Source organism: Poecile atricapillus, chromosome 25, assembly GCF_030490865.1.
Source record: "Poecile atricapillus isolate bPoeAtr1 chromosome 25, bPoeAtr1.hap1, whole genome shotgun sequence".
In the NCBI taxonomy this organism is placed as follows: Eukaryota; Metazoa; Chordata; class Aves; order Passeriformes; family Paridae; genus Poecile; species Poecile atricapillus.
Genome location: NC_081273.1, coordinates 1,761,306 through 1,788,647, shown reverse-complemented (window position 1 = coordinate 1,788,647; position 27,342 = coordinate 1,761,306). Strand labels below are relative to the sequence as shown.

The 27,342-nt window shown below is 51.6% G+C and overlaps 1 protein-coding gene across 3 annotated transcripts in view; it reads right to left on the bottom strand.

Annotated features, from left to right (window-relative positions):
* KIRREL3 (kirre like nephrin family adhesion molecule 3) overlaps positions 1-27,342 on the bottom strand; it is a 357,534-nt gene that overhangs the window by 18,948 nt on the left and 311,244 nt on the right. For all 3 annotated transcript variants that reach the window (XM_058856947.1, XM_058856948.1, XM_058856949.1), the window contains 3 exons: positions 7,670-7,818; positions 7,201-7,328; positions 4,049-4,175 (listed from right to left, as the gene is read on the bottom strand). In XM_058856947.1, coding sequence (XP_058712930.1) covers positions 4,049-4,175; positions 7,201-7,328; positions 7,670-7,818 — 404 coding nt within the window. The remainder of the gene's footprint in view (positions 1-4,048; positions 4,176-7,200; positions 7,329-7,669; positions 7,819-27,342) is intronic.

The following is a 27,342-nucleotide window of genomic DNA, read 5'->3' as shown; positions in this document are numbered from 1 at the left end:
CAGAAACATCAGAGAATGATCTGGGTTGGAAAAGAATTTAAAACCCAACTCATTCCAAATCCCCTACCATGGGCAGAGACACCTCCCACCAGAGCAGGTTGTTCCAGCCTGGCCTGGAGCCCTTCCTGACACCACAGTGTGCTCCTGACCAAGCAGGGTGCCAGGTCAGCCCCTGCCCTGCTCCCAGCTCTCCAGCATGCCTGACTTCCTTGTTGGGGTGAATCCCAGGCAAATTACATCCTGAATTAGTCACCTGGAGTTGTCCAGCCCTTCCAAGAAACTTCTCTTGAACAGGGTGGACGGGGTGGTGGTTCCTGCTCAGCAGCCCCTGCCAGGCAGGGATGGTGCAGTGACAGATGGGACTGCTGCTGGTGATCTGCCTCTGAAGGTGACCTTGGGGGGCTTTGCTGGGGTGGGAGCTGCAACCAGGCTGGGTGCAGTCAAGAGCATCGAGAGGTTTGGCTGTAAATCCAGCTGCTGCTGATTTATGATGGCACCAGGTTCCTCCCTTCCCTCGAGCCTCTGCTACTCTGGCCCTGCCAAATGCTGCTGCTTTGCATAATCCTCCTTCCCACTCACCAGACTCTGAATCCTATCTGCTTCCTTGCAGGCTGGTGGCCTTGGCTCTGGCACGGGATTGGGCTGCTCTGCAACCACAGCCCTGTCTGCTGAGTCTGGGTGGGAAGGGCAGGAGGATGCTCTCCCACCCCAACATCATGATTTTGGACGATTTTGGGAGTGGATGGGCTGGTGGGACCGCAGGCTCAGAGTGGATCAGGTGATCCCTCAGCTGGGATCTCTGTGCTCAGAGGGATGGATCAGCCCCCAAAAGTCCACGTGCCCAGATCAGGGGCAGTGCAGCCAGCCCAGAACACAACTTCCCAATGCCTGATTTTTTTTGTGGCAGAGGGAGGCATCTGGTAATACCAAGACAATTGTATCACCCTCTGAATTTAAAATCACTTCCAAATATGAGGCATTCAACTTCCCCCTTGAATTACATCAGAACAGAATTCATTAGTTGGATTAGACACACTGCGCCATGGTCTGGAGCTGGAACGCTGCTCCCACTGCAGGACAGGCTTCCAATCCCAGTTCCTGGTGGATGTGGGATGTGGGGACGCTGCTCAGGGGCTCAGTTCTCCTCACTTGGAGGGCCAGGAGACCATCCTGGCCTGGAGGTGTGGGATTGTCCCTTGGTCCAACACCTTCTGTGACATGTCCCAGCACTGTCACCTTTGGGTGCACCGAGCCCCTGGCAGCATCGTGAGACAGGATGTGCAGGCAGTCAGCTCCTGGGAGATGCTCAGGGCTGAGCACTGAACCCCAAGCATGGATTTCATTTGCTCCCCAGCAGTTTCCCCAGGCATAAGCTGGGGGAAAAAAAAGTTGCTGGAGAGAAACTTTTCTAGTCAGTGCTGCAAATGTCCAATCCTGTGGGGAGCTCTGCTCTGCTCTCAGGGCATCCCTGTGCCTGGTAGGTGTCAGGGAAGGAGCATGTTCCTTGTGCTAATTTGTTGCTTTGTTTTCCATAAGCTCATTTAATTGTAATTAAAACCCAGCAGCTGCTGGGGAAGGAGACTGAAGGCGCCGAGGATCTGAGCCCAAGTCGAGTGAGTGGTTGGTTTTCAGTCCCTGCTGAGTTGCCCTTGGCTTCCTTTTCTAGGATTATAGAAATGTGGAAGAGTTTGGGTGGGAAGTGACCTTTAAGTCATCCAATCCTACCCCCTTGCCATGACAGGGACATCTTCAGCTAGATCAGGTTGCTCAGGGCCCTGTCCAGCCTGTCCTTGAATGTTTCCAGGGAACCGGGGCATCCACCGTCTGCATTATCTGTGTTTGAAATCAGTGCTTGCCTGAGCTGCCTCCTGCTTATTTTCTTCTCTTGTGACAGTGAGTGGGGAGTGAAACCTGCCAGTTTGTCATGCAGGTGAGAGACAATGCAAAATTCATCCTCTGCTTACACCATTTGCAGCCTGCCTGCCTCTTTCCCTGCCGTATTTACGCTGAAATTTGTTACCAGCTGCTGCGAGGTCCTGGCCAGGGCATCATTAAACTCCAGAGCTCTGGGTGTGAGCCCAGGGCACATCCTGACACAGTGCTGGATGAGCCCTGAGCAGGGAATCCTGACAGCAATCCTGGCAGGAATGTTCACAATATCCCCACAGGTATCCTCATATGGACTGGAGAGAGTGATTAGGCTCCTGGTCTTGGATCCAGACTCAATTCCCAGCTCTCCAGGTGTACAATAGAGACAACAGCACTCTCTGACCTTGTGAGGGTTTTGCAAGATTAATCTATGAAAGATTTAAAGCTGCCAGCTCCCAACTACTCAACAAACCCCTGTTGATAATAAGGAACTGTGTGGGACTGAGCAAATGTTGATTTTTTTTTTTTTTTTTGCTTTAACTTGTGCATTTCCAGGCAAAATAATGCAAAATCCACTCTACTCCAATTGCCTGGATCCCTGATCCAACTGGGGGTGGGGTTTGCTCCGAAAGGAAGTGTCTGAGGGGATAATTTGGGAACAAGAGCTGTCAGAGCAACAGGATCAAGGCAGGAGGGGAATGGGGGTAGGGAAGCAGGAGGGAATGGTGGAAGGGAAGCAGGATGGAATGATGGAAGGGAAGCAGGATGGAATGATGGAAGGGAAGCAGGAGGGAATGACTGGCGGAAGGGAAGCAGGAGGGAATGATGGAAGGGAAGCAGGAGGGAATGACTGGAGGAAGGGAAGCAGGAGGGAATGATGGAAGGGAAGCAGGAGGGAATGACTGGAGGAAGGGAAGCAGGAGGGAATGGTGGAAGGGAAGCAGGAGGGAATGATGGAAGGGAAGCAGGAGGGAATGGTGGAAGGGAAGCAGGAGGGAATGATGGAAGGGAAGCAGGAGGGAATGGTGGAAGGGAAGCAGGAGGGAATGGTGGAAGGGAAGCAGGAGGGAATGGTGGAAGGGAAGCAGGAGGGAATGATGGAAGGGAAGCAGGAGGGAATGACTGGAGGAAGGGAAGCAGGAGGGAATGACTGGAGGAAGGGAAGCAGGAGGGAATGGTGGAAGGGAAGCAGGAGGGAATGGTGGAAGGGAAGCAGGAGGGAATGGTGGAAGGGAAGCAGGAGGGAATGGTGGAAGGGAAGCAGGAGGGAATGGTGGAAGGGAAGCAGGAGGGAATGGTGGAAGGGAAGCAGGAGGGAATTGCAGAAGGGAAGCAGGAGGGAATGACTGGAGGAAGGGAAGCAGGAGGGAATGATGGAAGGAAAGCAGGAGGGAATGACTGGAGGAAGGGAAGCAGGAGGGAATGATGGAAGGGAAGCAGGAGGGAATGGTGGAAGGGAAGCAGGAGGGACTGGAGGAAGGGAAGCAGGAGGGAATGACTGGAGGAAGGGAAGCAGGAGGGAATGATGGAAGGAAAGCAGGAGGGAATGACTGGAGGAAGGGAAGCAGGAGGGAATGGTGGAAGGGAAGCAGGAGGGAATGGTGGAAGGGAAGCAGGAGGGAATGACTGGAGGAAGGGAAGCAGGAGGGAATGATGGAAGGGAAGCAGGAGGGAATGGTGGAAGGGAAGCAGGAGGGAATGATGGAAGGGAAGCAGGAGGGAATGGTGGAAGGGAAGCAGGAGGGAATGGTGGAAGGGAAGCAGGAGGGAATGATGGAAGGGAAGCAGGAGGGAATGGTGGAAGGGAAGCAGGAGGGAATGGTGGAAGGGAAGCAGGAGGGAATGATGGAAGGGAAGCAGGAGGGAATGACTGGAGGAAGGGAAGCAGGAGGGAATGATGGAAGGGAAGCAGGAGGGAATGACTGGAGGAAGGGAAGCAGGAGGGAATGGTGGAAGGGAAGCAGGAGGGAATGACTGGAGGAAGGGAAGCAGGAGGGAATGATGGAAGGGAAGCAGGAGGGAATGGTGGAAGGGAAGCAGGAGGGAATGGTGGAAGGGAAGCAGGAGGGAATGACTGGAGGAAGGGAAGCAGGAGGGAATGACTGGAGGAAGGGAAGCAGGAGGGAATGATGGAAGGGAAGCAGGAGGGAATGACTGGAGGAAGGGAAGCAGGAGGTACCGTTGACGGTGAGCGTCACCTCCCGCTCCCCCGCGCCCACCCGCGGCACCACGGCTCGACACACGTATTTCCCGGCGTCCTCCTGGCGGACTGACTTCAGAATCAGCTTGTTCTCATTGCTCAGGACCTGAAAGAGAGGAGGGAGGCTTTCAGGTGGGCCATGAGAAGTTATGGACAAAACAAATTACCTGAGTTACAGGAGCTGTGTCACCGGCTCCTGAGCATCCTTGGGAAAGCCAAGTGGAAGTGCCCAAAGTCTGGCATTGCATGGAAACAGCTTACTGCTGTTGACCAAAGAATAAAGAAACACCACAGGTTTTTTTGGGGTGGAATTAGAAATCCTGTTCCTATTCATGAATTTTTATAAACTCCAGTTTTGCAAGAAGTTCAAGATATAAGAGAAAAATTTTGGTGGCTGCAGTGACACAGGCAGAAAAACCTCAGAGGGAAACACACTCTACACTTGCACCTCCACGTTCACAGGCACAGGGGAGGCTGCTGGGATTGACTCAGGGATTTTAAGCCCAGAAGTGATGGGGGAGGTGGCAGACACTTTGGAACAGGTCTGGATAGCCAGGGAAATCTCAGCTGGCTTTGGTTAGCCGCCTGCTATGGACTGGCTGTCGGTGTCTCAGCTCTGTTGCTCCCCTGCCCTGCTGTGCAACAAGCAGCTTTATTAAACCTGGAAAAGCACAGAAGCTGAGGGATCTGGCTGAGGCTGTCTGCAGCATCTTGGCACTGCTGGGTTTGAAAATAACCATGGCAGATCTCAAACAGAGCGTGGTTTCTGGAGCGGTGACTGGGAGCGAGCTCCTCCAGTTGCTCTTGGTTTTCTCCCCCAGGGCTCCTCAGGTCATAGCACATCATCTCTCCTCCTCCTCCTCAGCACACACTGCTGGGTGAGCCTCTGGCTCTGCTGGTTGCTGCTCCCACAGCTCTGGGAATCAGGGCTGATGCAGTGGTTGGATGTGGAGCTGGGTCTCTCTGTAGCAAGGTGGGGGTCTCAGCCCTAACCTGGCACGAGGCAGAGGCACAGAGGGTCAGATCCCTTTAAACCCACTGTGTTAGCATTGATTGCAGAGTTAGCCATAAAAACACCTGTGTTTACTTGGCCTCAACCTCTCTTTGGTCTCTGACTTGCTTCCTTTTTGTGAAAAAAGGAGAAAAGAAGGCAATCTTGAGGGACTTCAACAGGCTCTGAGAACAGAGGGGCTGGCGAAGAAGCAGCTGTGGTCCCAGGTCCCACTGGGATGGCTGGGTGCCGATGGCTTTACAAAGCACCATCCTCTGCCAGCATCCCTCTGGGCAGATGGAGGTGGCTCTGGTGACCAGCATAACCATCTCTGCTGGGTTACACCAGCTGGAGGCTCTCTGTCCTGAGATCACAGAATCATGGAACTGTTTGGCTTAGAAGGGATCTTGAACACCTCAGACATGTCTCATTCCAACCCTCTGCCATGGGCAGGGACACCTTCCCCTATCCCAGGTTGCTCCAAGCCCCGTGCAACCTGGTCTTGGGCACTTCCAGGGATCCAGGGGCAGCCACAGCTGCTCTGGGTACCCTGTGCCAGGGCTGCATAGAGAAGAATTTCTGCCTAATATCTCACCTAACTCTGCCCTCTGGCACTGGGAAGCCTTTCCCCTTGTCCTGTCACTTCAAACTCTTGTCCCCAGTCCCTCTCCAGCTCTCCTGGAGCCCCTTTAGGCCTTGGAAGGGCCTCTAAGTTCTCCCTGGAGCCTTCTCCTCTCCAGGCTGAACTCCCCCAGCTCTCCCAGCCTGGCTCCAGAGCAGAGGAGCTCCAGCCCTGGAGCAACTCCGTGGCCTCGTCTGGACTTGTTCCAGCAGCTCCAGCTCCTTCTGAAGTTGGGGGCCCCAGAGCTGGGCATAGCACTGCAGATGGGGTCTCATGAGGAAGCAGTGGAAGGGCAGAATCATCCCCTTCATTCTGCTCCAAGAAGTTCCAACGTGATGGAACTCAGCTGGGGAGAGGCAGATAAAAAGGGAGAAGGTGGCTGTGCCTGGGCACTGCTGGATAACAAAGGCAAGCCCTGATGGGGGTCTGGGGCTGGAGCAGGAGGGTGAGGCAGCCCTTTTCCCAGCTCCTACAGCCACCTTGAGACAGTGGAACAACTGTCTGTGTGTGATAACCCAGAGAAACAGCCGTGGCAGCTGTGGGATGGGAAACCACCCACGAATTATTGACCCACTGGGATTCCTTTGCTGATTCAAACCATCAGCTCTCCCAAGGCTATAATTTCTTCCCAGGAGATGGCCTTCACCAAGATCATTATTTTTGGAAAAAACACCCCAGCAGTTGATGCCTCAGTGTCCCCAGAGGAGGAGAGGACTCAGCCCCTCCATGGGGGCCCAGCTCTCCAATTCCAGCCTTGAGCTGGAACAGCAGCGTTTCCTCACCCACAGATCTGCCCAGGTGAAGCAGCTTGGGCTTTTCAAACCCAAACCTGTGTGTGCTTCTGAATGAGTTTTACATCTCAGCTTTCTCTTTAGCGTTTTCCTGTGGCTTTGCTCAGCCCTCCTGTCTGTAAAGAGGGATCAGAGCATCTCCTGCCTCCCAGGGCTGACTGAGCCACGATTACGATTGGCAAAGCTCCTTACGATTTTCAGTGCAAAAGAGATGTGGAGAAATCTGCTGGGACAGATCCAAGCTCTGCCCTGGGGCAGGCTCCAGTCGACAGCAGGGAGTGCTGGGGTGAACATACAGGGATGTGAGATCCCAGGCCTGGGGGGCAGAAAGGACCATCCCAGAAAGGACCATCCCATGAAGGTCTATCCCAGAAAGAACCATCCCATGAAGGTCTATCCCAGAAAGAACCATCCCAGGAAGGACCATCCCAGGAAGGTCTGTCCCAGAAAGAACCATCCCAGAAAGGACCATCCCACATCAGACCATCCCAGAAGGAACCACGTGCAGGTGAATTGCAGAGCTGTTCCCCATCAGTGAGGTGTTAAGTGATGCTCTGGTTCAACCCTTCTGTCCATCATCATGGAAATAAATTCCCCCACTCTCAGGACCCCTTTGCATTTGGAGGAGCCAGCATTCACCCAGCCAGGAGCTCCCAGACCACACAGGCTCCATGGGAAGCATCCTGCAGCACCCTGGACGTGCCCCCTGCCCCACAGAGGTTCTTACCACGCCTGAGCCTCGCTTCATCCAGACGATGGTGAGAGAGGGGTTCCCAGTCCAGGCACAGTTGAACACGGCGTCCGAGCCCAGGTCAACCAGGAGGGACTGAGGTTCTGTCGCCATCCTGGGCCCAACTGTGCAGAGGAAACTGGAGTTACTGCCAGTGATGGGCTCTGCCAGCCAGAAACCCTCGAACCAAACAGCTCAGAGGGAGCAGTGGTAGATCTTGATGGGCCCCAAATAAAGAAAAGCGTCAGGCAAGTGCCTGCTGCAGCTCCAGAGGGACCAGCTCCCCAGTGACCACCCCATGAGCTCACAAGGAAATCACAGATCCAACCACAGGAGCATTTACAAAGTGTGAGAGGAGAGCCCAGCAAGTCCTGCCACCCTGGGCAAGTCAGACTGAGCTGTGTCTGCTTCCCTTCAGCAGCTCTGCTGAGCCTGGAAGCCAAGCTCAAGCCAACAGGTTACTCACAGTAAACATCCACGGTCCTGCTGATGTTTGTGCTGCCCAGGGCATTGGTGACCTCGCAGGAGACGGGCTCAAAGAAGAACGTGTGGTCCACGATGGTTTCGTAGAAGTCACCAGAGGCTTCCTTTATAACCTGGCCTTTTTTGGCCCACCTGTGGAAGGAAACAGAGCATCGTTGTGGTGCTGTTTTGTGTCTCCTGCCATCTCCACATGTAGCTGTCACAGTGCTGGGGGCAGCACGCTCAGAATGTCCCTGACTTCAGAAGGGACATGAATTTGTCCTCAGCATTGTCCCCTTCCCCAGGGATTTAGGGACTACAGCCACAGGTTTTGGAGAGGAGCCATCAGAGAGATGTGTATGTGTAACCCCACAGAAAACTTTCCAAAAGAAACCAAAATTCTATACCCTGTTTCACTGGGAATGCACCTCATTCTTTAGGATTGTGAAGGACCTCAGTGATGGGAGGAATGGGACATGGAGGGTCTCTACTTGATGGGGAGTGACAATCCCTTCCTGAATGCTTTCCAACAACACTGCTGGTCCTTCCACATCTGTGGTGGTTTGGCAAAACCACTAAAACACTTTCTGCTGCCCCTCACTTTGACACTTTTCTTCTTTTTTTATTTTTATTTTTTTTTCCCCCACCCAGTCAATGAGAACTTTATCCCTTTAAGGCAGCTGAAATAACATTTCCCGAAAAGCCAAGCTGGCATTTGCAACACTGCAACTTGCAAATTGTCTTGGAGAACAAGCTGTCAACTCAGCACTTGAATTAAGCCCTGTTTGCCAAACAATGAGCAAATGTGACCTAATGGGGCACCATCTGGCAACCTGCCACTCGGGAACGGCTGGGAGAGGCGGGAGATGCTGTCAGGCAGTGTGAAACTCCAGCCACTCTTCAGGGAAGGGGAAAAAAAAAGCCTGGGGGAAAAAAAAACACGTAATAATCCTCCCCAAACAACTGACAGGTAAATTGGAGGGAAGAGGGTTTCCCTGAGGAGTCTCTGCCTTGTTGTTTCGGGGCTGCCCTGGTGGTTGTGCTGGATGGGTTGGGGAAGATGCAGGCACTGGGAGCTGGGCTCTGGAGAGAGGAAGGAGCGGCAGAGGCTGCTGGGGTCCCTGCGGGGCTCTGGGGAAAGCTGTCCCCTTCAAGGCAGGCAGCATCTGCTCCTGCTCCTCCCAGCAGTCTCCTGCTTCTCTCTGCTTGTTCCTGTCACTCTGCCGTGGTTCCCCACTGCTTCAGTGCTGCCCCAAAGGCAGCCAAGGACAAGTGGAGTCGCAGGGAGCTCCAGCTGAAGGTCCATAGGCACTGACGTGTCTCAGCAGGGCTGGAGACAGAGCGGAATTGCTCCATGGCAGGCTGGAGAATACCCTGAGCGCTGCCAGAGCCAATTCCCCGAGCACCTGGCACTGAGAACCTCCGTGCCTCCTGCCAGTGATGGCACAGCGCTCTGACAGGTGTTCCCGGCTGGATGGAAGTGCTTGGGATGCCCTGACCTGCCCTGGCCTTCCTTTTATCTTCACACTTCTAACAGATGCTGCCTGGCCACTTCAGCTTCCCTCCCCCGCCTCCCCCTCCAATAATTAATCAGGAGATGCCGGTTTTATTCCTAGGGCTGCGCTCGTGTTAATGAGGGAGGTTCCTCACAAACGGAGCCTTCCAGGTGCTGCTCCGAAGGTCTGAATGGTCAGTGATGCTTTGGTGACGCCTTTCCCCTCCCGGAGGGAATCGCAGCCCAAGCCAAGCGGCTTGTTCGGGGTTAGGCTGCAATGCTGAGCTCAGCATCCTGCTTCCCTTCCTCCCCCTGGATCCGCCTGCCCTTCTGCCTCCCAGCCACGGCAACGCTGTGCCCGCTGCGGGAGACATCAGCCAGGGCTGCATCCCTGGGGATGGACCAGGGGAGGGACAGGGGCATCTGCCACAGCTCTGGAACCTCGTGCCCAAAGATTGGCACAGCCTGTGGCATGGAGATGAGCTCCTGATATCTCCTGCTTGGTTTGCTGCTCCAAAAAGCCTGAATTTGTATAGGAGGGAGGAAAGGAGGAGGGAAGGAAGGGAGGAAGGGAGGGAGGAAGGGAGGGAGGAAGGGAGGAAGGGAGGAAGGGAGGAAGGAAGGAAGGAAGGAAGGAAGGAAGGAAGGAAGGAAGGAAGGAAGGAAGGAAGGAAGGAAGGAAGGAAGGAAGGAAGGAAGGAAGGAAGGAAGGAAGGAAGGAAGGAAGGAAGGAAGGAAGGAAGGAAGGAAGGAAGGAAGGAAGGAAGCTCCAGCTGGTGAATGGGGAAATGCCCCTTGCCCTTTGTCAGGAATATTTCTGCTCCATTAAGATCCTTTTACAATGTTGTCCCTGTAGATATTCTCAGCCATGAGCAGTTTTCCAGCTTCTGGAGGGTCTCATTCTGTGCCTCAGGTGCTCAAGGGAGGCATCAGGCACATGAAACCAATTTTTTCAGCAGTCAGTGGGACAGGCTGTGGCACCAAACCTTTGGGACAATCCAGAACTTCTCTTGTGCCAGGCACTTCCTGGGTTATTTTGGACAAGTCCACCCTCCCTGCTGTGCAAAGGACAAGAAGGAGGCTTCAAGATGAGAATAAAAGTGACTGGGTCATGTCCTTGCACCTGCCTGCAGCTCATCCTCCCAACATTCCCAGAGAGCACTGGGAATTGGAACCAGTTGGAGAAGTGTCTGGAGGTGGGTTTGAGCTGGGCTGACTTCAGCTGGGATCCTTCTGGATGTTGCAAAACAGAGAACAAGGTTTCCAAGAGCTGTTTGACATCGCAGCTGCCTGGGAAAACACCCCCAACAACCGTGGCACGGTGCTTTATGGATTTGTTCAAACCCCATCGCTGCTGCAAAACTGGATTTCCTGAGTGCGGAGAAGTGTCACAAACACCAATTTTTCCTGCTTCAGCAGAGATCAAGGTTCTCTCTCCAGTTTTCCAAGGCTTAACATGGCTAAATCAATGTGGCTGAATGAGCAGTATAGATCTTTTATAATGTCAAATTGGTTTTTAATAATGGAAGCTGATAACCCTCTTGAAAGCTTCCCATGATGGGCTCGTGGACAGCCAGAAGGCAACTTACTGAGGGTTTTAACAAGCCCATCATGTGCCTTGCTCACCTATTAACCACTCAGTTGTTATTTATAAACAGAACCTGGATAAAATGGAGCAGAGAAGATGGGAGGATGCTCCTGCAGCCCCATCCACACCTCCACTGCTGTGGCTCTCTGTGATTTCTTCCTCCTGTCTCCGTGGCCGTACTGCAGCAAGCCTGGCTCCCAGCCAGCACTCCCGTCCTGCAGGAGACCAGGGGCTCTTTCATTTATGTTGTTCCCTTGAAGGTATTTATAGATTGCAAATGCACCACCCAGGGTCTTTTCCAGGCTGTATAACTGTACCTGCTTTCGTCTCTCCCTGTTTGACTTGGCCTCTAGCTCGCCTGTCACTGCTCTGATTTCACCCTTGGCCAGACTCCAGTGCAGGGGCTGCAGGGGCAGGGGGGCTCCTCTGAGCCAGGAGAGGGGTGAGGGTCTGTCTGGGGGGATCCTGCCCACAGCACCTGTTTCTGGGACTCCCTTGGGCTCTCCAGGCTGGGGGGTAGCACAGGCAGAGGGGTTGCTGTGGGACCCATCCCAGTGCCCCTGGGTTGTCCCCACAGGGTGACAGTGGGGTCATTTCCTGCGCTCTAGCACTGACAGGCAGCAGCTCTGAACTCACCCCTGCTCCCACCATTCCACGTCCTATGACCAGTGCAGATCACAGAGCCGTAATCCCAGAAGGGTTTGGGCTGGAAGTGACCTTAAAACTCATCTTGTCCCATTGGCAGTGGCACTTTCCACTGTCCCAGGCTGCTCCAAGCCCTGTCCAACCTCACCTTGGACACTTCCAGGGATCCAGGGGCAGCTACAGCTTCTCTGGACAACCTGTGCCAGGGCCTGCCCACCCTCACAGAGGAGAATTTTTCCCAATATCCCATCTATCCCTGCCCTCTGGCACTGGGAGCCATTCCCTGTGTCCTGTCCCTCCATCCCTTGTCCCCAGTCCCTCTCCAGCTCTCCTGGAGCCCCTTTAGGTCCTGGTGGGGGCTCTGAGCTCTCCCTGGAGCCTTCTCCTCTCCAGGTGAGCACCCCCAGCTCTCCCAGCCTGGCTCCAGGGCAGAGATGTTCACATTTTCTCATCTTCCTTTCTCCTCAGCAAGCACCAGCTCAGTCTGTGTCCCCAGATGGGCATTTCTTCCCCTGTGGGCTGAGTTTCATTCTGTTTTTTCCTTTCCCATATTTCTAATGTGCTTTTTGTTTCCCTCTGGCCTCTCTGGAGGCAGCACCAGGTGCCTCCCAATTCAGTATCTTCTGCAAATTGAATTTGCTCGGGTGATGGAAGAAAACAAATTTCAACCAGGAAAGAGATATTTTGATCCAAGTTTCAAAGGGGTTTTTACAGTCAGCACTGAAAAGCTGGTGATTAAAGAATGAACAAAAAATAGAATACCTGCAGTGGGTCCTTTTAACACTGAAGAGGGAGGGAGAAACTTTTCTAAGGAGACATTCTTCAGGGAAATAGCATTTTTCTGACTCCATTGATTGCTTCCCAGCTAAGAGTACATACAAGCAAATAAGAGAGGACAAGTTTGGGATTTGTCAGCTCCTAAACAATTCTGGGGCTTTGTTTTGGCTTCATCCAAGCTCACGCTCACCTGAATGAACACCTCCCTGTCTGCCATACAAGGGCTTGTAATCCTTCAACACCCATGTGGGAACAGACCAGTGACTTCCAGCCCTGGGAAAGCTGGAGAACTCTACAAAATCTTCTTTAGAAAGGTCTTCATCAGGCCACAACTCCTTCCAGCAGCACAGGAACCCCTGGGGGTTAACATGGGGCTGCTGGAGCTCTCTGGACTCTGAAATGCTCCATCAAGCACTGCACAAATCCACCCTGCAGGTTCCAGGGAGGATTTTGGAGCTGCCAGCAGCTCTGAACGAGCACTCCTGGCAGCGTGGCTGCTCTGGTGGCGAATAACCCGGGGAAGTGGAGTGTGTCGTCAGTTTTAATTAACAATGCAAAATAAAGTGGTTGCTTGCCATATAAATCGTGTTTACTAAGAATTACTTAAAATGGATAAATATTTTCTTGGACGCATTTTAATTGCTTAATAAAAGTACCAAGAACACCCACAAATACCTTAAATAAATGCATGGCTCAGGGAAAGAATTAATTAACATTTCATTCCTGGGAATGGCTATTAATTGCTACAAATTGCTCAGAGAATGGGTTTTGTGGCTTTATTGCCAGCAGTACCTTCAGTTCCTAGTGTGTGATGTGACAGTCCCCTCCTCTCACCCTCAAAGGAGAGAAGTCCCCAGCGGGATGCCGTGAGCACCACCCCAAATGCCCTGAGGCCCCTTGGTGTCCTCCAAGGGGAGGAGATGGTGCTTTGATGATGACATTCTGGCATCCTTTGGAGGTCCAGAGGGGACAGGGACAATGGATGGCTCCTGCTAGTGACAGCCTTGTGAGAAATGATGGAGTGAGGTTCCCAGCCCGAGCGGTGTCACGGTACCCCCCGCACGGCTCCGGCGTGATGCATCGCACAAATTATTTCTTTATTATGGGTAAATTTTCATAATGCTGATCTATGGGGTTATTCCTCCTCTCCCTCCTGCTCCCTCCCTAATGAAGATGTGTGGGCCTTGCACGGTTCCTCCGCCTCCCCCTCTGCTGTGGGTTCATTTATCAGCCCTGGCTACGCTCTCCACCATCTCAATTGCAGGGCTGCCCCTTCCAGCCTGGCTTTCATGGAGCTCAGGAGGAAAGAGCCTTGGGAATTCTGCCTGAGGCTTGGCTGGCCCTTGAGCACGGGGGCTGGGGTGTGGAATCACCGAGCCAGGGAATTGTTCAGGTCGGAAAGGACTCTGAGATCATCACTCCAACTGTTAACCCAGCAGTGCCAAGGTTACACCTTGTCCCTAAACACCCCAACCACAGGAGCTTTTAACACCTCCAGGGATGGTGACACCACCACTGCCCTGGGCAGCCTGTGCCAAGGCCTGACAACCTTTCCATGAAAAAATTTCCCTAATATTCAATCTAAACCTGACCTAGGGCAACTTGAGGCCATTTCCTCTCCTCCTGTCCCTGTTCCCTGGGAGCAGAGCCTGACCCCCCCAGCTGTCCTCTCCTGTCAGGGAGTTGTGCAGAGCCAGAAGGGCCCCCTGAGCCTCCTTTGCTCCAGGCTGAGCCCCTTTCCAGCTCCTTCAGCTTCTCCTGGTGCTCCAGCCCCTTCCCAGCTCCATTCCCTTCTCTGGATGTGCTCCAGCACCTCAATGTCTTTTTTTTTTTGTAGTGAGTGGCCAAAACTGGCCACAGGATTTGAGATGTGGCCTCACCTGTGCTGACTACAGGGGAAGAAAGCACATGGAAAGGAATTTGCTTGTGTATTGTGTACCCTGTACTCAAGGAAAGGCTTCCAAGCCTCCAGCTCCCATCCTGACAAACCTCCATGCACACACAGCTGCCGTGGTGATGACCTCTTCCCAAACCTCTCTATCCCAATTTAGGGATCTTGGCTTCATCGTGAAGCCAGCCTTGAGTTCTAATGGTGGAAATGCTCAGATGCAGAGATATCAACTTTGCTTATCTCCTCCTGCCTATTTTTTTCCCTCTTTTAAAAAAAAAAAACAAACAAATAAACAAGGAGAAAGATTGCAACCTTTTCCCAAATTTCAGACTTCTACCCCTGACAAGGACCTGTTTGGTGTCTGATTGCGCTCACCACGATGCACCAGTTGCTGCTACTGGGGTTGGATTGTTTTTAAACACTCTGGGATTTTGATGATAATAATAACACCTCATTGCAGAGGAAAATTTTGGCTTGATTTGCCATCTCATCTCGGCTCCAGTGCTCCCACTCCTGCCAAGCCAGGAGGCTGGGATGAGCCTGATTGCTCATCAGCTGCAGGCTTCAAGGGCAGTGCCTGGGTTTTGCATCTCCTCCTCACCATCAGCAGGTCCCGTGGGTGGCAAAAATCCATGAGGGGCCCCAAATCACCCTTGAAGATGTTCATTGAGAGTTCAGCTCTGAGAAGGGCATTGGGGTAGTGGAGGAGAGATTATCAGGGACACCCTGGGGTCAGGTCTGCGCTGCCCAAGGCACAGAAACCTGAAAGAAGTGGGGTGAGAAGGTTTCTCTCTCCCAGATGACAGAATTAAAACCATGCCACCACTCCATGCACCCACCATGGTTCATTTTTGGAGAGAAACCAATCAAAACAATCTTTCTCTTCGCACAGGGATGGGAACAAATTGGCTGCAGAAGCGAGAGGGAGAAGTAAACAAAGCTGTTAACTTGTCAATGACTTGACTGATCAAGCGTGGGGAATAGCTGGAGAGGGCTGATGAGCCGTGCAGATAATCAATGGACCCAGCACTGCAGCTGGAGCTGCACAGAGCTCTGGAGACACCGAGACCCCACGGCCAGGGGATGCTGGAGAATAAAACCTGCCCAGTGCATCTGCAGCCCAGCAGGTGCAGAGTGGAGCAGAGCCAGCAGGATCACTGGATTTAGCAGCGGGGAGGGGTTGGCCAAAGCTCATCCCACCGTGTCCCCCTGGCTCCTTCCCTGCACCAGGGGCTGCGAAGGACCCTGGTCCTGAAGGAAACCAGAGTGGCCCTGCTGGAAAAGCTGTCACTGTTTCAAAGGGAGAGCATCCAACTTCATGGACTGGGTGATTCCTTCTGAAAATCGAGCTGCTTTTGTGACAGATCAAAACAAAATGCAGACACTTTAGATGTTGTGCTGTTTTAATCCCGCTGCTTAAAATCCCCCCTCCTCCTCCACCCCATCACATGATGGGGCTGGGCACCAAACCTGTCCCCATTAATCCCTGTTTGGCACTTCTCTTGCCACTATGGATGTTTTCCTGCCCCTCCCCTGTCACAAATTCACCCTCTTTCGCAATAACTCATTTCCCCTCTAAGGAGGGAGCTTTAGATTTAAGAATCTTTGGCCTCAGAATCATAAAATCATATGAAAATTGTAATTTTTCTCCCCAAGTTAATTTTTCCACATACATTAAATTCCTCATTTTAATGTATGTGGAGAAAGTTTAAAACCATTCAGACTATGACAGCCAGCTGCCAAAACTGCTTATCCTGGGGAAATACTGGGGATGTGAGTCACCCCCCAGTCCTGGATGAGCTTGGAGATGTCACCTCTCCTTGGGGAGTTTTTTACCCCTTTGACAGTGATTCTGCATTTCATTTTTCCTGCCTACATCATCTTGACTTACCCCGCCACACAATAGACATGACTAATAGCTTAACTATTATTTTGGGTAATCCAATTTCATCACGTGGTTTGTGTTTTCTCAAATCGTTTAACAGGATTAGTCCTTTCTGGGGTCTTCCTACCCCACTCCACCCCCGTAGCAGAATGTCTTTAGCCAGATTTATGGATGCTGGCATGTTGAAGAGCTAATTCTCTGCTGTGTTTATCCTCCTCCTCAGTGCAAAGTGAATCTTAGTGCTGTGAAGCTGCTCAAACTTGCCTTTGCCTCTATCCCAGTTCTTATTTTCCACCCGTGCTTGAGGCCTTTGCAGCTTTACACCTCAATGTACAATTTCTTTGAGACTGGCAGGAAAAAGGCAATGGTGAATGGGGACAGAAACTCACAGGTCTTCATCAGCAGAGCTGCTGCTTGGGGATCTTGGTGCTGGGCTGGGACCTCGTGTTCCAGATCACTGGAGCTGCCAGATCCACACATTTCAGGGCAGAAATGACTGGCACAGCAGGCAGCAATGGCTTGTGCCTTTCTGCACAACAGAGAGCTGCTGGGTGTCTGGGTCTTCTTCAAGGATTTTCTTTTTCTTGGTTGGCTCCTAAAGTTTCTCTGAGGCTTTGACCTGGTCCTGAGTTTGGGATATTTTCAAGGGCTTTGTGGTTTGATCTCTGTAGCATGAGAGGATCTGCTGTCATAGCAAGAGGAGACAGACCTCAGGCCAAGTTTATATTAACTCTTCAAGGACGGTGGCCAACCTTGGACATGTCAAACAGCCCAGGCAATGCTCTGGGCCACCAAAAATGGTGCCCACCAACCTGAGCAGTTCTGTCTGACTTTCCAGCCCCAGCAGTGTCCCTAAAGCCCTCATTGCCCATGGCAGCCGCTGTTCCCATCCCATGACTCAGGCTTGTTCCGTGTGCTCTGTCTGACTCCTGGCATGTCCTCAGGCTGGTGTGAGGCACAGCTCCTTCTCTGGCAGGTTCCCTGGCCTGCCCTGCCAGAACAGTTAATTATTCAGGGCTCAACTGTGTCTAGATCAGATGGTTCACATTAGGATTATCAACAGGATATCAGGTTCACTTTAGGATTATCAACAGGATATCAGGTTCACTTTAGGATTATCAACAGAGTCACCCTGGGTGAGATGGGCTGAGCCCTCATTTTGTGGGAATCTCCTCACAGAAGATGCCAAGGGCAGGAATTTCTGTGTAAGGAACTTGGACTTCTGCTGGCTAGAGTGTGAGCAGCTTGAGGATCTGGCAAGTCATGAGGAGGAATAATAAATATCTGAAGCGCGTTCCCTTGCGGTAATGCAAACACACAGGCAGCTCACAGGGGAGTGGAGTAAAGTTAAGAGTCCACCAAAAGATCTGTTCATCTTTTCAGTGTCAAATTGATCCATGGAATCACAGAATTGCTCAGTTTGGAAAAGACCTCCAAGATCATTGAGTCCAGGTGTTAGCTGGCACTGCCAAGGCCACCACTGTGACCCATGTCCCCAAGTGCTACAGCCACACACCTTCAAAATCCCTCCAGGGATGGGGACTCCACCTCTGCCCTGGGCAGACTGTGCCAGGGCTGTTCAGCCTTTTTGGGGAAGAAATTGTTCCTAACATCCAATATAAACCTGTGCTGGTACAACATGAGGCTGTTTGTTCTTATTCTATTACTTGTTACTTGAGACAAGAAACCAACCCCCACCTCACTACAGCCTCCATTCAGGCAGCTGTAGAGAGCAATGACATCTCTCCTGAGCCTCCTTTTCGCCAGCTGAAACAACCCCAGCTCCCTCAGCCATCCATCAGTTCATCCATCCATCCAGCCATCCAGTCATCCATCCATGCCCAAAATTGTGGTCAAGTCCTTCTTCTCTCCCAAGCCTCTGGAATGTCCTTGACACCCTGGCACAAATCCACCCTTCTCAGCCATGTCACGGGGAAACAACCTGATGTGGCTGTGTCTTGGTACAACCAACAGACTGACCCAAAGAGCTCTGAGATTATCTGCTCACTTCTGTATAAAACAGCATGAAATGGCATTTAAAAAAAAAAAAAAAAAAAAAAAAGACATCTCCAAACGTAACAACCATGAAGTTCTTCACTACTCACTTCAGTAATTAAGTGGAGCTGAGCAATAATGCTGGTTGATGCTTTATAAACAACCTTCTAATCCAGAGACAACATCCTCTTTGCTTTAATATTTACCAGCAGCTTCTGGAGTGGAACAGAAAGCCAAGGGTATCTGAGACCTGATGTGAACAGGATTACTCCCCAGCCTCATGCTGGATGAGACCAGAATGTCTTTGGGGTCTCTCTGGGATGGGGTGTGCAAGGGTGGGTGCTGTGTACCCCAAACAGTTATGTCAAGATAACTCCATGCCAGGTGGAGAGGATGCTCAGGGTGCACAGCATGTCCTCAGCACTGTCACCCAGGTTTGGGGAGGAAAAGCTCCCCAAACTCTCTCCCTGCTTGTCCCTTGCTTCTCGATTTGCTGTTTCCTGGTGAACCCAGCCTGACTTCCCAGCTCCAGCTCAGCACTGGATCCACATTCCAGCTGCTGATACATGGCAGGATGAGCCCTCTGGCTGCCAGTGTCCAGTCACGGGAAATCACCAGGACATGTGGTCCTGGAGGGCAGGTGGGACCCACTGGGTTTGTGGTGGGACACCAGCACCCCTGGATTTTCCCATTCTCCTGCCATGCCTGCTGGCCTACATTTTGCAGCTCTCCCAACCATTCTTTTGGCAGAGAGGTCTCCAAAGGTGGCAGCTGGGGAATGAGTCAAGTGAACAACTGGTGCTGCTGCAGTCACCAAATCCCCACTGTTTTACTGGGGCAGAGACAGTGACAGATGTAGATACTCACAGATTTGTCCTCCATTTAAACACACCTCTAGCACCCAAAATCTGCACTGGAGAGCAAAGGGGGAATCAAGGAGTGAAATCCCTTAGAGCAGCTCCTACAGGACTGTGGTGGGTGCCACCTCTGTCCCTATCCCACATTCTCCTTGCACACTCTGCTTCATCCTTCATGCCCTGCTCGTCCCCGGTCACATTTTTCCCCTTCTGGCAGAAAAGCCTCAAACAGAGCTGAAGGCCTCTTAAATCAACGTCTTTCCTGACTCAGAAGCTGTAAGAGGATTCATTATTTATGTGGCAGAAACACAAAAGCTTAGCATATTTTAAGCTGTCTGAAACAACTTCAAGGCAACTCTTCCTCTGTCTTCTTTTTTTTAACAAAACACATTGAGATGTCTCTGAACCGAGCGGCAGGGGGAAACTGTTTTTTTAATTCCAAAAGATAAAATAATATGTACAGATTGAGGAAGAGAACGAAAAAACCCTGTGATCTAGCTTGGGATCACCAAGGAATGCCCATCAGGGGATGTTGCCTGTGAGGTGTTGGCACATTCCTTGGTCAGACTCTGTTGTGACGTGGTGTCGGTGTTGTGGCAGTGGGAGAGGTCAAGGAGACAGCTCTGCTCCTCCACAAGCACACACTGCCGTATCCTTCAGAGGCAGCAGCAGAGGAGGTGCTGGCTGTCTTTTTTCCCCCTCTTTCTCCCCATTTTTACATTTTCAATTTAGTCACAGCATCTCTAATTTCCTTAGATCTGAAGCCACCTCGTGAGACTGGAAGGGAACGATATAGAAGAAAGATGAGGGGAAAAAAACCACCAGTAATCTTGTAAAAGTCAGTTTTGAAAAATCAATTTTCTTGTGTGACAAGATTTGCTTAAGGCTTTTCGTTCTGTGAAATCAGCCCATCATCCTGCGGGAATGCATGAAGGAAGTGGCAAGTGTGGTTTGGAATAACTCAGATTAAAGACTGCTAAATTAGGCTCAAAAAGCTGCCACTTCTTGCAAAGGGAGAGGCGATCTGGCCAGAGGAGGCAATGATGCTCCCTTCAGAATCACATTCCCAGCTCCAGGAGCAAGTCTTGAAGGAGAGGTGACTGACAAGGCTGGGAAAACACAACCACAACCCTGAGGTCTGCTGGAAATGAGATGCTGCTTTGGAGACAGGTTCACTCTGATGCTGGGAAAGGGCTGCAGCAGAGTTCAGAAAACCCACTGCTGCTGACTGGGGCACCCCATGTTTCTGTGAGCTCTCCTGGAACACCCAGCCCCCTCTGGCAGCCCCAAAACTGGAGATGCTCCATCCAGCCCCAGGCTGGCTGCTCCATCACTCTTTGCTTTGGTCCCTTTCATCATCTCTACCTCAGGGCGGTGCTCAGCAGTACACAGCATTTTCCTTCCCCCCGCCTTTCCCCCCCTCCATCACACTGTCTCTCCTCTACACTCTCTCCTAATTAGTTCAAGCTGCCTCTGAACATCTCCCACCCGCTTGTTCCCATTACCTTGACAAGCCAGGGAATGGGAAGACAAATCTCCCTGTCCTCACACCTCCATGAGCGAAGGCTCTTCCAACCCTGTCTTCCCAGTCTCACCTGGAGCTCTGTGCCTTGGCAGAGCCCCCCCAGCAGCCCAGCCTCACTTCCCAGCTGCAGGGATAGTTGTGCCTTTTATTTTACTTTATTTCCCTTTTTTTAAAGCCTGTCTCTCCACCTGCCACCCAGCCATGCTCCGTTCCCTGTCACAGGGAGCTGGCAGATGGGGCTGATGCATCACAAAGGAGATCTGAAGAATTCATTTCCTGGTATTTTTTTTTTTCCCCCAGCTTTCATTTTCACTTCAGAGCAAAGGTCCAGTTGTCTGGGAGGAAGCTACAAAGACAAACCCAGGCAGGAAAACAGAGATAGTCAGGAGAAATGTTACAGTGCCGATAACTTGAGACCTCAGCGTGCTTTGCATTTATTTCAACTCCCGCTTTAGCTGCATTTTGCTATGTCTATAAATTAGATTTATTCTGTTACTGCTGTGAAATGCCTGCGGGCCCCTTCCCCACTCCAGCTTCTCTTCCCTCCCCTGCCAAGTTTGGCTGTGGGAGGCAGCAGGAGAGGTGACAGCCCTGCCGAGGGACAACATATGGACTCACAGCGTCCTGCCGCTGGACAGACGGAGCCTCGGCCATTGGAGCGGGAGGGAGCAGATGGGAGCGGGGAAGGAGGGCAACAAAAACTGCACACTGGCATAAATGAGAACTTTCCCAAGCTGGACTGGAGGAGGGAGTTGGCTGAGGGGGAGAAGGTCCAAAGAGTGCCAAGAAATGGCAGCAAAACCAAACTGACCATTCCATTTAAAGAGGCTGAAATGCCTCTGGTCTGGACCAGACATTTGTTGAGCTGCTCCCCACCTCGTCTCTGTGCAGCCTTCTGGGGCAGCTGGCACCCTGAGACTCTGCAGAAGCTCTTGTGGGGCTGCCCCAGATCATAGAATCCCAGAATAGTTTGGGTAGGAAAGGACCTTAATGCTCATCTTATTCCAACACCTTCCACCAGACCAAGCTGCTCCAAGGCCCATCCAACCCAGCCCCGAAAGGGTTCCCAGAGGAGCCCAAGGATGCAGCCCCCAGAGGAGGAGGATGGCTGATTTTCCTCTGAGTGCAATGGCTGTGGAGAAAAGTGCCTGTGCATCCACAGACTTCACACCTTGTCTGCAGCCACCGGGGCCCTGCAGCATTTCAAACCCCTGACAGTCCCTTTTAAATATGAAGAGAGGGGTGATTGTAATTTAATAAGAGTTAATGTGGCAGATCCCCCTTCCTTGGCCAGTCTGGTTGTGGTCTCGGTGATCAGAAGCTCTGGGAATGCAGGGCATGAGGGGTTGGTCACTTTTATCCTTCCATGAATGGGCAGAGGAAAATAAGGAACACAAAAACACAGCAGCTCCCAGGGGACACTTTTCAAAGCCACTGGAACAGCATATAAAAATATATCCAGGTTTTATAGAGCCAGAAGAGGGAAAACAGCCCCTGCTCTGGCTTGGTTGGAGGCAGTGCCCATTAAATGGATCCTTTGCCACTTTTCCCTCAAAAGTTGCCAATGAAATCATCGCCCTGAATCTCTGATCAACTTCCCACAATCCAGTAATTCCTTCTGGCCCTTCCAGCCTATGAATCTGTAAATATTCAGCTGAATGGAAGAGGTAGGGACAACTCTGGTGTTAGGAAAAGGTGTTAAGCTCCAAATATGCCCTTCCCTGGCCTTTCACCCAGGAACAGGGATCTGTGCACATCCAGAAGCTTGACTGACCAAGCAAAGAAGCAGTGGATCTAGCTGGAACAGACACATCTTGATCTCACTGTCTGGGGTGATTTCTCCTTCTGCTCATCCAACCTGGCAGAAGCAAACAATTCCCATGGCTCTTCCTTTACTAAGACCTGAATTCCTTGTCTCTATTATTCCTCCTGCTCCTGAAACAGGGTGTACCCATTCATGAGCCCAGCTCTCCTCACTGCCTGGATGTGGGAGGCAGTTTTATTTCACCTTCCCTTTTATCCTGCTAAGGATGTATCCCTGGGGCATGGGAACAGGTATGACCTCTGAGTGAGTGTGAGGAATTAGGGATGGGATTCTCTGGGTTCTCCATGTGAATCCATGATGTGGGACAAGTGGAAACCGCCTCAAATTTCATCAAGGGAGGTTTAGATTGGATATTAGGAAACATTTCTTCACTAAAATGTGGGTCAGACATTTGAACAGACTCCTTGGGACAACGGTGGACTTCCCATCCCCAGAGGAATTTAAAAGATGTGGCACTTGGGGACATGGGTTAGTGGTGGCTTTGGAAGTGCAGGGGAAACAGTTGGACTCAATGATTTTAGAGGGCTTTTCCAACCTAATTGATTCTGTGATTCCAAGACTTTCTGAACTTCATTCTGGGCTTCCACCTCTGCCATAACCAGCCCCTCAGGGACAGCAGGGAATGTCTCTTGGCTCTCTCCTTGGGATTTGTTTTGGAGAAGCTGGGTCTGTGTGTTGAGTCCACAACTGACTGATGATGGAAGTGCTCCTGGCAATGAATTGGTCCATCCAGCCACATCCACTGGGGCAGTGAAAGCGCAATCATTGTGCCAAGACAAGCAAGGGCTGGCCAGCTGCTCATTCCCTCCTCCATTCCCCATCCCTTTGATAAGGCTTTCCCAGTTTTCTGCTGCTTTTCCTGCTCTTTGCCAGGCACCAAAGCAATGCTGAGCCACGGGGGAGCTGGTTCAAGTGTCTGAGCAAACTTCCAAGCCATTTCCAGCAGGGCATGGGGCACTTGCTCTTGAAGATCTTGATCCCCTGTGGGAGCTGAGGCAGCTCATGAGTAAGGAGAGATGCCAGCAGGTCCCCAAATGGTGCAGAGAAGGCTCAAAGGGTAAAGAGCAGCAAAGCTCTGTGGAGTTTGAACTTCTCCCCAGGTTTGTTCAAATGAACTGTGGGAATGTGTCTCTGTGGGAGGAATGCCTCCAAGATGCACAGTGTAAGGCAGGCAGGCCAAAGCACAGATGATGCACATTGTGATTTTCTCATTCTCTCTCACAGCTCCTTGGTATCAGGTAAAATTTTTCTGTACCTACCTGAACCACCAAAAATCTGCCACTTTTTTCTCCAAGGCCAGCAGCCAAAACACCCCAAACCTTTACCTGGCCATGTACAATCCTTGGAGACACCGGATCTACCAAAAGCACTTGGGCTCTTCATCTACTTCTTTTCCTAAAGCTGGGTGGGAAATGCCTATCCCACGGAGAAGACTGGAGGAACAGGACCAGGGATCTTTCCCCTGTTGCTATTCCTTTGTTTTCCCTGGGCAAAGCCAGCAGGAAGCCAGGACACTGCTTCCCACCAGGTGTGTTCGAGCCCCAATGCCTTTAAAGAAAACCTCGTTAAGAAGCAGTTGAGTTTGGATTAATATTTGATGAGCGACAGTGAGCTGCTGTTCGGAGATAAAACAGTATTTACTGAGCAAGGGCTTTCCTGCTGGCCTGAGCTCTGGGCCAACAAACAAACAGCACCCTGGGGGGAAGCACGTGCAGGTGAGGGCAGGGGATGCTGTGGGATGGCTCTGAGCTCAGCACACCATCACCAGGGGGATGGGGGCTCGAGGCCTGAGCTGCAGCTGCCACTCACAAAGCTGGTTCATGCAGGAGGATTTGGGCTTCAGCCCAGCAAGGATGGGTGGAACTGCACCTGCTGTGATCCTGGGCTGCCCGTGGGATGGGAAGAAGTGGGGCAGCACCATCCCATGGGTGGCTGAAAAATAAATGCCCCCAGCTCCTCCGGACTTCTGCTCCTGCTCCTGTTGCTGCTGGACCTTTTGCAACATCCCTCCGCTATGAAGAGCTGTGTGTTGCTCACAGCTCTGTGCTCAGCACCTTGCAGCAGCTGGGAGGGATGTCTCCCTCTTCCCAGCTATGTCTGTGTGTCTGTCTGTCAGTCCCACACCTTTCTTTGGAAGTGCAGTGGTGCCCAGAGCTGCAGCTGCTGCTGGGGGGTGGCTCCACATGTCCCCCTCTGCTGCCAAAGATAACATTATTTGCAAAGGTCTCCTCCAGCCCTGGGGGCGAGAGCTCTGTGTGGATGCACAGAATGAGATTTGTATCACTGCCCTGCCTGCACCAACTCCCCATCGCTCTGCAAAAATAATCATCAGCCGAGGAGCCCGAAAGGCTCGGGGACTCTGCCTCCTGCAATATTAAACCTTCCCATTTTCTTCTGCCACTTTAAAGATTCTCTTTCTTACTGAGAGTGATAAATAATAACAGCAAAAAAACACCCCACAGACACACAACAGACATCAAAAGCCACGAGAAGATTGGCAAATAGAGAGATCTGAAGGGAGCAAAGAGGAGGCCTGGTTGGGAGTCGGTTCACGTAGCCCCGACTTCTGTTGCTTTCCATTAATTTTGCCCGCCATCGCAGGTAGCAGAACAACGGCGACAGCTAATTACTCTCCCTTTCCCTTTCCTGCATGCTTGCTTGCAGCAAAAGAAAGCCAGTAAATTCCCAGACTCCCCCCTCCCCATCCCAGACCTGTCCAGGGAGCTGCAGAGGTGTGGGAGGCGGGATGTTGAGGTGGGATGTGCCAGCCTGGCACCGGGATGCTCCGCTGGCAGAGGCTGGCAGTGGCTCAAGGGAGGGGGACAGGAAAAGTTAGTGTGGTCCCCTACCACCCTTGGGACACCAGGGAGCCTCTTTGGGCTTCCAGCCCCATGTCCATGGTGCTAAAGCAGATGGGGACACATCCATGGAAGTGCTCGAGGAGCTCAGGTCCCCTTGAGCCTTTTCCAAGTGGAGGATGCTGCATTGGCAACACCAGGGAGCCTTTTGGTGGGCTGAGATACTCCTCAGCTCCAAAGGGAACCTGACAGAAGTGAGATAAACCCAGGCCAGATGGGGTATAAGACCTTACAGGAGCTATAGGATGTGTCTGTGCAAAGCTTGCTCTTACATGGAAGGAGGGAAAACATCCAAATGAGCAAAGCCCTGCTGCCAGAGGGTTAATTCACCCCTGTGCCAGAGCCCCCTGCTCAGGATCACTGTGACACCTCACCAGCCTCTGCCCTCCACTTGCTTTTGGTGTCATCAGCCTGTCCTGCATCCAAAAGCGAGTGACAGCACAGGTGACATCGTGGGCAAACAAAGCTCCCTGGGGAAAATGCTGCTCCTTGTCAGGGAACAGCTGCTGCCAGCGAGGGAGGAGGGCTGTGATTTCAGCTAAGGAAAGGAGCAGAGGAGCTGTGCCTCCAGCACAGGACAGCCTGCCCCAGCCCTGCCTGCTTCCCAACATCATGAGATGCCAGCAGATTTTAAAGAAGGATTCTCACTTAGAAAATACCACCAAGGCCAAAGATTTCATGAAAATCTGTCAGTTTTGAGAAAATACCATTAACCCTCTGCCTTCAGAAGAGAAGACACAGTGCAGGCTGTAACTTTCCACTCTCGCTCTGGCAGTGGATCGCTCCGAGGTCTCTTTTCCAACCAGGGTTTTCTTGCATTAAAATCGACCTGTGTGTGATTATATAAGCAAGCACGAAGAAAACTTCCTAAGGAAAAAGCAGCTCAATTTCATCAAAACTATGTTCTCTATAAGGGCAGAGGGGGAATTTTTTCTCTTGGGAAATTGTGTTGAATTTTGTTTCTTTTCCCTTGCCCTCCTAAGAGAAAAAGAGGTCTGGGCTTCAAATCTTGGGTTGGCAGGACCACGGAGGTGGTTTAGTGGCTTCATCCTAACAAAGAGCCCAGTTCATGGATCCTTCCCAAGGGAACATTTATGGGTGAAATATTTGACCTCATTTGCTTTTCCCAGGAATAAAAACCAGGATGCAAACCTAATGCAAAACCAATGGCTCCTCAAAAACTCCAGCAAGGTGACAGCTTGTATTGTGTTGACAGGTGTATTGGTAGCAGGGATGGCCCTGCAGGGCTGGCTGTGGATTTATGCCCACAAAAGGGGATTTAGGTTGTTAAAATGTTATTCCCTTGTGTTCAGAGTTATTTACTGACAAACATATTGGGGGGAGATTAAAAATAAATATTGTCTGAAGATCTGGGATCTCTGTCTGAGCATGAGGGAAGCTACAGGAGATATACCAGAGTGGTCCTCGCCTGAGGAGAAAAAAATATCACGCTTCCTATTGTTTTTTTTAAGGCAGAATAAATTCATTTTCACCAGTGGTGGGGTCCTGAGTGACCCTGGGGTTGGCACCAAGCTCATGTTCTTCCTTCTGAAACTTCCAGATGTGTCAGTCCTAGGGCTTTACACGTCCCATCCTCCTCTCCTGGCCTGTGTCAAGGTGCAGGGTGTCCCACCCCAGAGGGCTCCAAGCTTCAGTGCTGGAACATCTGCCACTTTTACATAGTGAAGAGCTTTGGGATCTTATGGAAAGGAAACAAATCTCCCCTCCATCAATCAGAGCCTTTAAGCAGAAGGAAGCCCCAGCGAGCACTGCTGAGTCCTGTTTGCTTGTCACAGTGGTAGGGAAAAAGCCTCGTGTGAAGTATGCATGTTAAGGGAACTCAAGAAATGAAAAACCCAAAGTGATTGAATTTGTCCTGCCTCTTCTTTTTTCCCCGCCCAAAACCCTTTCTATGGGAAAGCACAGCCTGAAAAAACATGCAAATAGTTTTTAGAGTAAAATCCACCATGAAATGAATCCCAAAGCCATTTGCAGCAAAGTAGAGTCATGGAGGCTCAGGGGACAGGAAGGGTGACAAGCCCCATGGCCTCAGGGTGGGTGAGAAGGAAAGAAGAGGCAGAGGGGGGCATTTGCAGACAGGGGAGGTGGCAAAAACCTGTGCTACCATGATGGCAGCAAAGATGGGAGAGGAGTGATGTGTCCACCTCTGCTTGGTGGAGAAAAGCAATGTAACTTGGCTTGGGCATGGATCCCAAGGGTGGAAACAGCCAAGAGGAATCACAGAATGCCAAAATGGTTTGGGCTGGAAGGGACCTTAAAGCTCTTCTTGTTCCACCCCCTGCCTGGGCAGGGACACCTCCCGCTGTCCCAGGTTG